General features: G+C 38.7%; 1 protein-coding gene across 6 annotated transcripts in view; it reads right to left on the minus strand.

The window, feature by feature from the left end:
• The window catches only part of VPS54 (VPS54 subunit of GARP complex), a 122,147-nt gene that overhangs the window by 41,723 nt on the left and 64,878 nt on the right, over window positions 1-15,546 (minus strand). For all 6 annotated transcript variants that reach the window (XR_013814653.1, XR_013814654.1, XM_079792310.1 and 3 more), the window contains 4 exons: window positions 11,706-11,832; window positions 10,619-10,726; window positions 7,375-7,430; window positions 4,080-4,176 (listed from right to left, as the gene is read on the minus strand). Coding sequence is in view for 4 of the 6 variants with exons in the window: in XM_079792310.1 (XP_079648436.1) it covers window positions 4,080-4,176; window positions 7,375-7,430; window positions 10,619-10,726; window positions 11,706-11,832 (388 nt within the window). In the remaining 2 variants the exon portion in view is untranslated. The remainder of the gene's footprint in view (window positions 1-4,079; window positions 4,177-7,374; window positions 7,431-10,618; window positions 10,727-11,705; window positions 11,833-15,546) is intronic.

Below are 15,546 nucleotides of genomic sequence, written 5' to 3' on the forward strand. Positions count from 1 at the left end.
AGAACTGAAAGCAGCTATGAGATATTTGTTCATATTGTGAAGCATTATTCACAACAGCAAAAGGTGGAAGCAACTCAAGTGTCCACTGACAGAAGAAGGAATGAACAAAATGTGGAATATATATATACTAGTATAACGGGATGTTATTTAACCTTAGAAATGAATGAAATTTTGACACATGCCACAATGAATGAACCTTGAGAACATTAAGCTAAATGAAACAAACCAATTTCAAAAGGACAAATACTGTATATTTAGCCCTGGCTGATGTGGCTCAGTGGCTGGAGCGTCGGCTCCCGCACCAAAGGGTTGAAGGTTCAATTCCCAGTCAAGGGCACATACCTAGGTTGCGGGTTCACTCTCCACCCCCGGTTGGGGACATATGAGAAGCAACCAGTTGATGTGTCTCTCTCATATCGATGTCTGTCTCTCTCCCTCCCTCTGCTCTCTCTAAAAAGCAATGGAACATATCCTAATGTGAGGATTAACAACAAAAAAATATATATATAATTACACTTATATGAGGTACCGATAGCAGTCAAACTCAGAGAGGCAGAAAGTAAGTGGTGGTTGCCAGGAGATGGAAGGAGGAAAAGGGAAGTAATTGTTTATTTTATTATTTTATTTTATTTTATTTTTTAACTAGAGGCCCGGTGCATGAATTCGTGCATGGGTGGGGTACCTTGGCTTGGTCAGCGATTGGGGCTGATCGGGGCCATCTCACCCAGTCCCGATTGGGGCCGGCCAGCCTGGGAGGGACTGTGGGAGGGCTTCAGGGCATGTCCAGCCCTCTCGCCCAGTCCCAATCGGTGGGACCCCAGGCGTAAGTTAACCTACTGTTTGGAGCATCTGCCCCCTGGTGGTCAGTGCGTATCATAGCAACTGGTCAAGCGGTTGACCAAACAGTTGACCAATCCGTCGGACACTTAGCATATTATGCTTTTATTATATAGGATATGTTTTTATTGATTTCAGAGAGAAACAGAAACATCAATGATGAGAGAGAATCATTGATTGGCTGCCTTCTGCATGCCTGCTACAGGAATGGAGCCCACATCCTGGGCATGTGCCCTAACCTGGAATAGAACCATAACCTCCTGGTTCATAGATCGACACTCAACCACTGACCCACAATGACCAGGCAAGTTGTTGTTTTAATAGCTACAGAGTTTCAGTTTTTTTAGATGAAAAGTTCTGTAGATTGATGGTGGTGATAGTAGCAAAACAATGTGAATGCCACTAAACTGTACAATTAAAAATGCTTAAGGGGGAACCAAGATAGCAGTGTAGGTAAACACCTTACTCGCTGCCTCCAACAACCACATCAAAATTACAACTAAAATACAGAACAACCATCATCCAGAACCACCTGAAAGCTGGCTGAATAGAAGTCCTACAACTAGAGAAGTGAAGAAGAAAGCACGTTAAGACTGGTAGGAGGGGCAGAGGCACTGACCAGGCTAGACTGACACCCATGTGTGCAGTTTTTTTTAATCGGGAGGGAAATGCTCTCTGTGGAGGCTCCCCGTGAGGAGCAAGGGGTCCCATCCCCACATCCGACCCCCAACCCAAGCTCCCAAAGCTGGGAAATGAAGTCCCCATAACTAAGGGCTGCAAAAACCAGCAGGGATTGTGGTTGAGTGACATGGAGGCTGCTGGAGACCCAGGTGTTCCTCTTAAAGGGCCAGCACATAAACTGAACTTACAAGGTTTCGCTTCCTCTGAGCTCTACTGCCAAAGCAAGGCCCTGGGGCACCAGACACATATGAGTAGGAACTGGATTATCTGGCATCAAGGCAGGAACTCGGGAGTGGCTTTCTCCTAGATGGAGGTGTTCACAGAGGTTATTATTCCTATGCTGGGACCTCCCCTTTTGTAGGGCTGATTGGAAGGCATTTCTGTTTGCTCCGCCCTGGTGATTCCCTGAGACCCCACCCCATCCAATCTGCAGCCCCACCCATGCTCTTTGCAGCAGCTTTTGCATATGAATGGCCTGTCCTTGCTCAGGCTTCAGACTTTGCTAAAATCTCTCAAACAAGCTGTAGCTGGATCAGGGAGCCCCAAATCTATCAGACCCAGCACTAGTACCAGCCTGCCTTGCTTTACAGCTAGGCCTTGCCTGGGCACTTCCAAGCCCAATACAAATAGGAGGAATCTGCAGATCTCTCTGTAGCTCCTGCTGGGAGGCCCCAGGCAGTGGCTGACTTTGCACCTCCTTGGATCAAAAGTCAGTGCACCCAGTGGTCCTCATCAGACCATATCAGATTACAGCTCTACACACTATAAGGGACACACTCAAGGGGCAGACTCAGTGAGCACCAAAGTCCCACTGAAACAAGTCCTGCTTTATAGGAGTGTCTCCAGCACAGCAGTTCTCCCACTGTAGTTGCAGCTGGTCTTCACAGCCAATTGGCCTAGAAGTCAATTCCTCCCAGTGACACCAACAGCAATCAAGCCTCAACTACAACAAGACTGTGCACACAGCCCACAAAGGGGGGGACATAGAGTGCCCAGCTCAGGTGACTGGGGAGGCTAAGCCACTAGGCCCTGCAGGACACCTACTACACAAAGCCACTCTACCAACTCAAGGAGACATAGCAGCTCTACCAATACAAATACAGTGAACCAGCCAAAATGTGGAGACAAAGAAACAAGTCACAAATGAAAGAAATGGAAGAAAACAAACAACTGGATATAGAGTTCAAAACCATGGTTATAAGGTTACTCAAGAATCTTCATGAGCCGAAACCGGTTTGGCTCAGTGGATAGAGCATCGGCCTGACGGCTCAAGGGTCCCAGGTTCGATTCCGGTCAGGGGCATGTACCTTGGTTGCGGGCACATCCCCAGTAGGGGGTGTGCAGGAGGCAGCTGATCGATGTTTCTCTCTCATCGATGTTTCTAACTCTCTATCTCCCTTCCTCTCTGTAAAAAATCAATAAAATATACTTAAAAACAAACAAACAAACAAAAAAGAATCTTCATGAGACCATCAAGGGATTTGGTGAGATTTTCAAGGATCTTAGTGAGAATGCCAATTCTATGCAATGTGAAAGTTCTCTATATCCAGACATGCAATAATAGAGGTGATCATGTCATGGTGGGAATATAAGGAAAAGTGGAAACATGACCTAGTTATTGATCAATCCACAGATACAGGTTTCCTATCTCTGTCAATAGGTGGGATCAACATTTTGGTAGGAGTCTAAATTAGGTATAGTGAATAACGTTTTATTAAACTTTTCGCACTCTGATTGGAGAGCTTATGCATGTGACTTAGCATTACTCAAATGTCAGCAATGGGAAGTCATGTCACAGATAAGTCCCTAGGTCCCCAAGACCATTTTAACATGATACTCAGGAGATGCCAGGAATGTTAACTAGTACATATAACATAATACTGACATATGATAATTAAAAGAATATCTCATTTCATAAATAGCCTACTATACTCAGTAATTCCTAATAACTTTCTCTTATTAAAACACAATCCCAAACAAAATGTATTAGAGCATGTGACATCTTTTCTTCTCAAAAACGCTGTGTGGTATGTGTTCTTTTCCTTATATTTAATGGCCTAAAGTAAGTGGTTTGACTAAAGAGACAAAGTAATTAAATATAATACATGACCCTTAATTGGATCCCAGATTGAAAAATGAAATAAAAACTTGCAACGAAGGACATTAATAAAGCAATTTAAATATGAAATATGTTTTAAAATGCCATCAACACTAAATTTTTAGAAAAATTAAGTGGTTTAGGACAGATTTTTGAATGTTATACAACACTGGACCTCTAGATAATCTAGAGAGATTCAAGCCTCACGAAATCAGAAAATATTATTGTATAAATTTAATGCCAAGCAAGCTTATTTCTTTTTAATATCAAATAAATAATCCAAATTATAAAAGGTACCAAAATATTCTGCAACACTTCAAATCTTATTTAAAAACAGGCCTTAGAAAAATTACTAAAACAAATTGTGTTTTGTTCTCGTTTGATTCTCTATATATTTATAAATCTAGAAAGTTGACTTAATTTTAGGGATATTTTGGACAAACTGATAATCATATAAGCTTACCTTAACTCTCTGTAGGAAAACTGTAAACTTAAAGAAAATATCCTTTAGTAGATCAAACCACTGAGGAAAATTCAACATTCTCATCTGATCTGCAAGCCTAAAAAACAAAGACAAAAATAATGATTGTCTTTGGGCCAAATGCTCTATGAAATAAACCTACAAATTAAAGGAAACTATACTAAATACTCGTATAGTTTTTATACTAGTATACTAAATACTATCTAGTAACATAAGAATTATGTAATTTCATCTAGATACCTTATATCAAAAAATTGAGTTGAAGTCAATTACCAAACAACTCCTTCTTGGCTAAATATCTCTAAGACTAATCTAGTTAAGTATACTGACTTATGAATCTTACAAAATAATTCCATGTGAGCATAATTCGTGACCATTGGGTAAAAAGCCAGAGAGAGATAACCCAATTTTGGTTTAAGGTGGAGAAGAAATATTCTGAAATAAGTAAAAATAGGAACGTAACATCTCCCTTAATAACTTAATAACCTACTTTTCTAATTACAAGCTAAAAAGTACTTTTCCATATATGGCATGGTGGCTAAGAGCATGAGCTCTGGGCCCACAATGCCTTGGATCAAGTTCCAGCCCTGCCATTTACTAGCTGTATGACTCTGGACAAGTGACTTAACCCCTGCATGCTCTAATTTTCTCACCTTAACATGGGTGAAAGTAACAGAACTTACCTTGTATGATTGCTATGAATATTAACTGAGAAGTACATAGAATAATTCATGGTGCATAAAAAGTTCTATGTATTAGCCAGTATGGTATCAGTATACATATATATGAATCATTATATATCATACTAGAGGCCCAGTGCATGATTTAATCATGCACCTGGTGCACCAGCGGGCTGTCCGCCGGTGCCCCAGGCCTTCCGAAAGCCTCCGGCGCTGCGGAGGCTTTCGAAAGGCCTTGCGCCGGAGCAGACAGGCGGCCAGGTCCCCCGCTTTGGCCTTTGATCGCGGGGGACCTGTCCGGCTGGCTGTCCGCAGGCGCCCCAGGCCTTCCGAAAGCCTCCGGCGCTGCGGAGGCTTTCGAAAGGCCTTGCGCCGGAGCAGACAGGCGGCCAGGTCCCCCGCTTTGGCCTTTGATCGCGGGGGACCTGTCCGGCTGGCTGTCCGCCGGCGCCCCAGGCCTTCCGAAAGCCTCCGGCGCTGCGGAGGCTTTCGAAAGGCCTTGCGCCGGAGCAGACAGGCGGCCAGGTCCCCCGCTTTGGCCTTTGATCGCGGGGGACCTGTCCGGCTGGCTGTCCGCCGGCGCCCCAGGCCTTCCGAAAGCCTCCGGCGCTGCGGAGGCTTTCGAAAGGCCTTGCGCCGGAGCAGACAGGCGGCCAGGTCCCCCGCTTTGGCCTTTGATCGCGGGGGACCTGTCCGGCTGGCTGTCCGCAGGCGCCCCAGGCCTTCCGAAAGCCTCCGGCGCTGCGGAGGCTTTCGAAAGGCCTTGCGCCGGAGCAGACAGGCGGCCAGGTCCCCCGCTTTGGCCTTTGATCGCGGGAGACCTGTCCGGCTGGCTGTCCGCAGGCGCCCCAGGCCTTCCGAAAGCCTCCGGCGCTGCGGAGGCTTTCGAAAGGCCTTGCGCGGAGCAGACAGGCGGCCAGGTCCCCCGCTTTGGCCTTTGATCGCGGGGGACCTGTCCGGCTGGCTGTCCGCAGGCGCCCCAGGCCTTCCGAAAGCCTCCGGCGCTGCGGAGGCTTTCGAAAGGCCTTGCGCCGGAGCAGACAGGCGGCCAGGTCCCCCGCTTTGGCCTTTGATCGCGGGGGACCTGTCCGGCTGGCTGTCCGCAGGCGCCCCAGGCCTTCCGAAAGCCTCCGGCAGCCATGGTACAGACGCTGAGCTCGCTGCGCCAGAGGCGCCGCGAGCTCAGCGTCCTTCTGGCCCAATCAGCTACCCCGGCCACCCTGAGTCCCGCCCCCTGCGCCTCCTGCTGGCCCAATCGTGGGCGTAGCGGAGTGATGGTAATTTACATATTACCATTTTATTATGTAGGATTAGTATAATATATAATAGTACAGCTGACAACAATCAATAACTTTAAGATAAAAAGTTAATGCAAAATAGTTCCATAAAAATATTTTATAGTATTACAATGACATTACTGTAAATTTTTAATGAATGCTGCTGCAGCTAAGATTTTATTTTCCAAAGATACTCCTATACTTGAGATACAGGAAGTTCTCTATATGAGGAAATATCCCAGGGAAGAAAACAATGAAAAATAACTGACTCTCTATGTCTATAGGGTTTTTAAAAGAGTCCCATTAACTTAATTTTTCTAACTACTGCACTAGTGATTCCTGCAGTATTAGGGCTGCTTCAACTAACTCTGAAACTGAGTTTTCACTAGGTAATAGTATGTAAATTAAAACTCCACATCCTCATTCTGTGAGTCTGACCTAGAGGAGTTTCACATTTGTCCATATTGTTATTCATATTTTTAGGCCAGTTAATACAGTTTACATATCTATTTGAATGAGAAATTCATAGTCATAAAATATTTATCACTATTCTTAAAATAAAAGAATAGGGATTACACTGGTGAAAATAAAGTTATAGACATGGGCAATTCAAAATCATGTACTCAACTTTTCAAAGCCAATTAGAAGCTGGGTTTTAATTATATGGCCAACTAATTTAAATTTCACACAGATATCCTCTGAAATGGATTATCTGCAATTTCCCCCCTTCCATGTCTACATTGTATCCTCTCTACCCTCTGTCTGCCCTGGGAGGATGATCTGCTGTGCTTGGTCAATGAGGAACCTTTACAAAAGATTGGAAGGAAGTGGCCTGGCCCGTGTAACTCAGTTGACTGGGTGTAGTACTGAGCACTAAAAGATTGCAGGTTTGATTCCTGGTCAGGGCATAAGCCCAGGCTGTGGGCTCAATCCCCTGTAGTGGGTGTGCAGGAGGTAGCTGATCAATGTTTTGCTCTCACATGGATGTTTCTTTCTCTCTCTCTCTCTCTCTCTCTCTCTCCCCCCCCCCCCACTTTCCCTCTCCCTCTCCCTTACTTTCTCTCTCTTAAAAAAAACCCCAAAACAATCAATAATAATAAAAAAAAAAAGATTGGAAGGAGAAAAGGTGCCTATAGCTCCATCTCCTCTCCTTGAGGAATTACCTCCAGATGACTGCCTCCCTCCAGTGAAGATAATTTCAACTACTGAATGTCTTTATTTTTTCTACCACTACATATCTTTCTCCTTCTGAATTCTATTAACTGCTCTCTTCCCTTAATAGAATTCAGAAGGAATTCTGTGACTGATATTTATACTTACTTCGTAACAGCATCTGTGTCTAGTTCTTCTATTTGTGAAACTTTATTAATCACACACTGCAAAATTTAAGAAAAAAATGTGATTAATGTGAATTCTAAGTACTGTATATTTAAAAGGGCTTCAATGAGTAGAAATGAAAAAAAATTAAAAAGTGTTACTTTGAAAATACATCTTAAAATTAAATGAAAGTAAAAGGGCCTCAATGAATCTGATAATTATCTTACCAGACTCCTCTTGTGTCTTTTATACATACCTCAAGGTGTTTAAAAAACTTGAGCATTACCATTACCCTATTAAATAATTATTCCAGGGTAGCTTAAACTGTATTAATTAAAATCTCCTACTATTTAAAACTATTCAAAACATAAAAGAACACAGAACTATAATACTTAAGAACAAGATATAAGCCTCATATTAAAATCACAAATAAAATATGACAAATTTCTGTATGTTGATTTTGTATCCCATTATTTTAGTGAATTTCTTTATTAATTCTATTATCTTTCGGTGAATTCTTTAGGGTTTTCTACATATAGTATCATGTCATCTGCCAATAGTGACAGTTTTACTTCTTCCTTTCCAATTTGGATGCCTTTTATTTATTTTTCTTGTCTGACTACTGTGGCAAAGGCTTCCAGTACTATGTTGTAATAGTTGTGAGCGTGGGCATCTTTGTCTTGTTTCTGATCTTAGAGGAAAAGCTTTTAGCTTTTCACCATCGGGTATGATGTTAGCTGTGCGCTTGTCATATACAGCCTTTACCAAGTTGAGGTAAGATCTTTCTATATCCACTTTGTTGAGACTTACCATAATGGATATGGAATTTTGTCAAATGCTTTTTCTGCATCTATTGAGATAATCATAGGATTTTTATCCTTGGTTTTGTTGATGTGATGAATCACATTGTTTTTTGGATGTTGAACCACACTTGTATCCCTGGTATAAATCCTATTTGATCATATAGTATAATCCTTTAATGTACTGTTGAATTCAGTTTGCTAGTATTCTGTTGACAATTTTGTTCATCAAGAATGTCAATAGATGAATGGCTAAAGATGTGTGACACACACACACACATCCACGTATTATTGTATTTTATGTATATACACACACACACTGCAATATTATGCGGCAATAAAAAAGAATGAAATATTGCCATTTGCAAGAACATGGATGGATCTAGAGGGTATTGTGATTAGAGAAATAACAAATACGGTATAGTTTCACTTACGTGTGGAATCTAAAAAACAACAACAAATGAACAAACAAAACAAAAACAGACTTATAGAAACAGAAACTAAAGGGATGATTACCAGAAGTGAGTAGATGGGTAAAAAGGGGAAAAGGAATACAGTCTGTAATATTATGATAAGTTTGCACAGGGAAGATGATTACTATAATTAGTGGGGTGATCACATTATAAGATATAAAAATGTTGAAACTAATAGAACCAATATAATATTGTTTACCAACTAGACTTAAGTTTTAAAAAATGTAATTCCAAAAGAAATTTATTTGGAAGTTACATTTTCTTTTTAAAAAAATATATATTTTTATTGATTTCAGAGAGGAAGGGAGGCAGAGAGAGAGAGATATATATAGAAACATCAATGATGAGAAAGAATCATTGATTGACTGCCTCCTGCACACCCCCCACTGGGGATCTAGCCCACAATCCGGGCATGAGCCCTTGACTGGAATGGAACTTGAGACCCTTCAGTCCCCAGGCCAATGCTCTATCCACTGAGCCAAACCAGCTAGAGCAGAAGTTACATATTCTTGCAATACATGCAACAGTTTAAAGTTGAAAAAAAAAAAAATGCTTAGACTTCCAGAGAAGTCTGGGAATTAAAACAGCAGTTTTAAAAACTTATTTAAAAGCATAGTATTCTTACAGAAAATTGTACAAATTATGTTTATTGCTCAATATTTTTTCACAATGGAATACTCCTGTGTAACCAGAACTCAGATCATGAAACGAACACTATCAGTAAGCCATTCTCCTGCTCTCATCCGAGTAACTATTTCCTCCCCAAAGTTACTCCTATCCTGATTCCTAAAACAACAGATGTTTGAATCAAGTAAGTGGAATTATACAGTGTATATTCCTTGGAGTCTAGTTTATTTGGCTCCACATTGTATATGTGATATTCATCCACATTGTTCTATGTAATTTATTCATTCTCATTGGTGTATAGTATTCAATTATATAAATATACTGATGACAGAATTTTTTTCCATTTTTTAAATATAAATAGTGCTACAATGAAATTCTTGTGCTGTCTTCGGTGAGCTTATGTATGCATTTTTGTCAGGTAAGTACTTTGGAGTAGAACTGCTGAGTCATAAGTGTATATTTAGCACTAGCAGATAGTGCCAACAATTTTTTAAAGTGGTTTTAACTATTTTAAAATAGTGTTTCAGCCAGTGTTTGAAAGAGGTAAAAGATGGGGTGACTGTAATTTTTTATTTGATTTTATTTAAACATTAAAAACTCGGTATTGTACATTCAACTTCATGATGGTCAATTAAGCCTAGTAAGTACATTTTAAATTGTTTTTTTTTCTTCATATTCAGAAAAACTGAAGTTCAGTAAATAAGATTTATCTGAGTAAAAAAAGTCAAAACAGAGATCAGAAAAGACTAAAAAACACATGGATTTCAGTTTACAATTATGATTTCTTAGAGATCAAGTGTAAGATGAAATGAACATTTATCTACTGCTGGTGACAGTATATATTGTTAATTTTTAAAAATTTAAAAATTGGTCATTTTCTGACCAATAATCCCACTTTCAGAAATCAGTTACAAGGAAATAGTCTTATGTAAAACCAAACAAACAAAACTTTATACCACAGACACTTGTCACAATGTTCTTAACAGTACCAAACTGAAAACAACCTAAATATGCAGCATAAAGAAAGTGTTAAGTTTAACATAATATAGATGAAATTTTATACAACTGCTAAAAATCTAACTGAAATATATGAACAAATTAAAATAATATATACAGGATGGTAATAATAATTAAAAATATCAGTAACAATTTATACTTGCAAATATTCTTAAATTATAATCTTTTAGCTGACAGGGCTATGTTCTTCTACTTTTCTACATTTTCAACTTTCAAATAAATGAAAAAATATTACTATTATACTATATTTATTACTTCTAGGATCATGTAAAAACAAACTTCACAAAAGATTCTAGAGCAAAATATATCAAATAAAAAATGTATAATTACCTGTTTAATGATATTCTTTGCCGTAATAATCATTTCTTCACTATAGATTTCTAAAAAATTAAGTTTTCTTTGTTTTAGAAGTCCAAATACAAGAGATACTAGTCTTTCCTATCAAAATAAAAGAAGAATGTGTAACTTCACACTTTAAATACCAAATAATCTTAGAGATAGAAATATTAAACACCAAGGGTTTTATTTTTTGATGCTCAGAAATCTATACTACATATGGTATTTTTTAGAAGCCTGAAAAAAAAAAAAAAAAAAAACCCTTCTACTGCAATCTGGTCATCAGATTTTTGGAGTCAGTGTTCTAAAACAGATAAATCCTGTTTCATAAGAGTGGATCAAATGAAGCTGGTTTAAGGGCAAGACAATACAAAAATATATTTTAGCCTAGTTTCAAGTAGCTAGAAAATATCCTTCTTAAACCCTGATGACTAATAATACTCCGTGATCCATGTGCTTTTTAATTAGTGGTCTAGAAGACTGGAATGATGACCTGGACTATCTGTGGGGAATTAACTGCTAACAGGTAAAAATATCTCTTAACTACTTAGACTGCTATCAGGGCTTTTTGGAACTTTACTAGTTCTTGGCAGTAATCAGCATTGAGAAGTTACCAGATAAGTAAAGCCTGGGTATGATATATTTGTATATGCATGTACATAAAACATGTTCATAATAAGTGCTCAGTGAATGTGAATGACTGATGAGTTACCATATAAAAATAATCCATTTTTAAAGAGACATACTCCAGTACATGCATATACATGGATATACGTTAATTTGTCCATATCTACATTTTGAATTTGGTTTGTAATCTATATAGAGACCTCATTTTAACTCCAATTTCTAGTAGAGCTATAAAATTATTTTATTCTCTAATTTCAGAGGATAATCAACAATTATGGTACTTGCTAAAGTCACATAGTGAAGTACTTCATAGTTCTAATAAATTTAATGTAATTCTGAAATTTAATGTAATTCTGTTCATTATAATCTGAGAAGAATGTATTCTAAACTAAGGATTTTAGGAATTAGCTCCAAGCAATAACATCAATTTCATTCCAGTGCTCAAAAACCATACCTCTTCTAAAATTTGACAGTCATCTTCCAGTGGTCTATTTAAGTCACTGTGACAATAAGTAGAAAATTCTGCAATCATCATTTTATCTATCAGTTTTTCTAATTCACAAAGCTGTGATCCCAAATGCCTACAAAGGAAGAAGAAAATGTTACATATTAAAAATCCAAATTCACTCCACGATTAAGGGAACTAGCAGGCAAAACTTTTCTGACAGTACTTGTGCAATAATGCAATGCTTTAGTAAAATGGAGTCCTTTAACTTAATAAAAATAACTGCAACAGTTCCACATCACCTCCCAAATTCTATTTTTCTCTTTAACTTCCAGTTAAATGTGTTATAGGAAACCTGGTTCTAGAAATTCCATGACTGTTTTTTTGTCTACTTTTACAGATAAAATATTCAGATATTCTGAGTCCTTTCTTTACTAACCATTTACTGCAGGGTGGGAACCTTTTTTCTGCCAAGGGCCATTTGGATATTTATATCGTTCTTGGGCCATACAAAGTATCAACTTAAAAATTGGCCTGCTATATTTGGTCAAACATTTAATTAACTCACTTCTAATGCCTTGCAGGGCTATACCAAATGATTTTGCGGGTCTTATATGGCCCATGGGCTGGACATTATCCACCCCTGATTGAATATCAATGCCAGTAGCTCCCAAGCCACTCATTTATTCAACAAATACAAGCACCTACTATGTGCCAGTTCCTGCTCTGGGTACATATAAATACCTCAAGGACTATCAGGACAGACTGACTCAATTCAATCTGTCATCATCAGTTTGAGTTACTGTGCAATATCCCTCAGGTCCAAAGAGAATTATTTCAACTGACTTAAAAACATAGTAATTTATCCATTCAGCCACAAAGGATATATCTTAAGAAAAAGAAATCCTACATTACAAAAGTAATCATATTGTTAGTTCTGAGAGCATTCTATTTATATTGTAGGATAAAACAAATGAGAAATTATGTTGACATCATTAGGAACTACAGTTTTCAGCCTGTTCAAAAGGATGTATGAGTAAGACTGAAGAAGTAAAAACTCTACAGTCCTGAATTTAATTAAAACTACCAATATAAACTCATATTTTTTTATAAAGGGAAAATTATTCTCTAGCTCTTTCCACTACAAATTACCTCTGGTACTTAGACCATAATTTTAAAATACCATTTCCTACTAAGAGAAACTAGAGCTCTTTAGAAAAATGGCAGCTTACAAGTCTGGGGCAGAAAATATGTAGGAGTATCTTGTCATAACACAAAGTAAGAAAACAATCAATGACTACTCATGGAATCATGTCTCAATAATGAATTGGAGGAGGTTCCTACAAAAGATAGGACAATTTGAACATCGATAAAAATAAAAACAGCAAAGAACTTAAACACTTCAAATATATATAAATTCATGTGTTTATAAAAATATTTTTAAAAACTCATCAGTCACCTTTGGAAGATGCTGGATTTTCAAATCACTATTTTTTAAAAGTTCTAAATAAGGGGAAAGAATCTAGAATTTATTCTGCCTACACTTACAAGAAATGTCCTTCAGAGTTATCAAATAATTGTTAGGTTGAAACACTCATTTAAGGAAATATTCCAGTTAGCAAATGAATAAGGAAGTATAGAATTAGAATATCATGATTTGGAACCCATAATAGATAAGTCTAGGCAATGAACATCAAATTGCTGCTAATATCACAAAAAGAGAGACAACCAGATATATGCATCCGGACTGACATATACACCACTACCTATTAGGTGCTCTTGACGAAAAGTAAAACTTAAATCTGGTCAAGACTTTAAATTTAATTACCAGTTTATAAAAATTATAGGCAAAAGAAAAACATGCTAAAAATGAGGATGTAGTCGGCAAAACCCAGACTCTGAGAAGGCTCTAAAAGACAAATCAATTTCTTCAATAAATATTTTGAAAGTAAGAATACAAGAAGAATGGAGAACTATAAATCAAGACACTTGAAATATATCAACCAACTGCAATGCATAGATAATATGTGGATCCTTTTTTCAAGAAAAACTATAAAAATGAATTTTGAGACAAACAGGAAAATCTGAACACTCACTAGATATTTGAAAGTATAAATGATATTAGAGTTATGTTTTTTAAAATCTTTCTCTTTCAAAGATATATCATGAAATATTTATGGAAGAAAGGAAATGGTATTTTGAATTTGTTTCCAATACAGGAGTAGGGGAAGGGACATAGAGAAAAAAAGTTGGCTATGAGTTTGTAACTCATGTGTGATACACAATTTACCTTCACACAACTCTCGTCATATAATTTCTTCTATTTTTTAATATGTCTAAGTTTTCAGTAAGTTTTAAAAAGTACTAACAGAGAAGGATATAAATCTACCCATAATTTTACTATTGCTTGGTTATTTTTTATGATAATCAGATTTCTTTTTAAGGCACACTTTAGAGGTTACACTCAGGTATGTGTTACATTCAGGTATGAACAAGTAGTCTTCAACAAATTCCAACAAAGAATTAAGGTGAGAAGTCAATATGATGTTTGGGCATCAAAATAAAACTCTAATTTCAGCATAATAACCTATATGTGAGGTTCTATTTGACCCCACATATTGTCTTAACTAAGTAGCTTCATTTTTATGCATTCTTTAACTACTTTCAAAGTCTGATAACTATAATTTTAAAAAGGCAGATATGAATTTTAATACTAACATCAATACTACATAATCACAGGTACATGATATATACACAAAGATTTGTCTAAACAAATCCTTATACCAGTGATGGGCAACCTTTTGAGCTTGGTGTGTCAAACTTCGCCACAAAACTGAGCAACTCGGGTAGTGTGTCACTTTGAGGAAAAAACATTATTTCGCAAATGTTTCATCCTCAGCATGCGGCCGCCTCAGCGGCCGCGTGTCATCAGAAATGGCTACGCGTGTCAGTGCTGACACGCGTGTCATAGGTTCGCCATCACTGCCTTATACAAAACTTTCAGGATTAAGATGTTCTACAAGATTCACCTATTCATCCTTGCTCTAATTGTTTTTTATATTCTTGACTGCTTTGAGAATAGATATCATAATAATGGCCTCTGCATTATTAACCTTATAAAAATATTTAAAATAAATCTGTTAACAATTCATTTTAATAGCATGTATCCTTGCCTAGACAGTGTGGCTCAGTGGTTGAGCATCAACCCATGAACCAATAGGTCCCTGGTTCGATTCCTGGTCAGGGAACATGCCTGGGTTACAGGAGGCAGCTGACTGAGGTCTCTCTCTTATCAATATTTCTATCTCTCTAGCCCTTTCCCTTCCTCTCTAAAATCAATAAAAACATTTTTTAAGAAAGTATCCTACATAATAAAATGGTAATATGTAAATTACCATCACTCCGCTACGCCCACAATTGGGCCAGCAGGAGGCGCAGGGGCGGGACTCAGGGTGGCCGGGGTAGCTGATTGGGCCAGCAGGACGCTGAGCTCGCGGCGCCACTGAGCTCAGCGTCTGTGCCATGGCTGCGCCGGAGGCTTTCGGAAGGCCTGGTGCACCGGCGGACAGCCGGCCAGCTCCCCCGCGATCAAAAGCCAAAGCGGGGGAGCTGGCTGGCTGTCTGCTCCGGCACAAGGCCTTTTGAAAGCCTCCGCCGCGCCGGAGGCTTTCGGAAGGCCTGGTGCACCGGCGGACAGCCGGCCAGCTCCCCCGCGATCAAAAGCCAAAGTGGGGGAGCTGGCTGGCTGTCTGCTCTGGCACAAGGCCTTTCGAAAGCCTCCGCCGCGCAGGCGGCTTTCGGAAGGCCTGGTGCACCGGCGGACAGCCAGCCCGCTGGTGCACCAGGTGCA

The sequence above is a fragment of the Cnephaeus nilssonii genome (assembly GCF_951640355.1).
Source record: "Cnephaeus nilssonii genome assembly, chromosome: 15".
In the NCBI taxonomy this organism is placed as follows: domain Eukaryota; kingdom Metazoa; phylum Chordata; class Mammalia; order Chiroptera; family Vespertilionidae; genus Cnephaeus; species Cnephaeus nilssonii.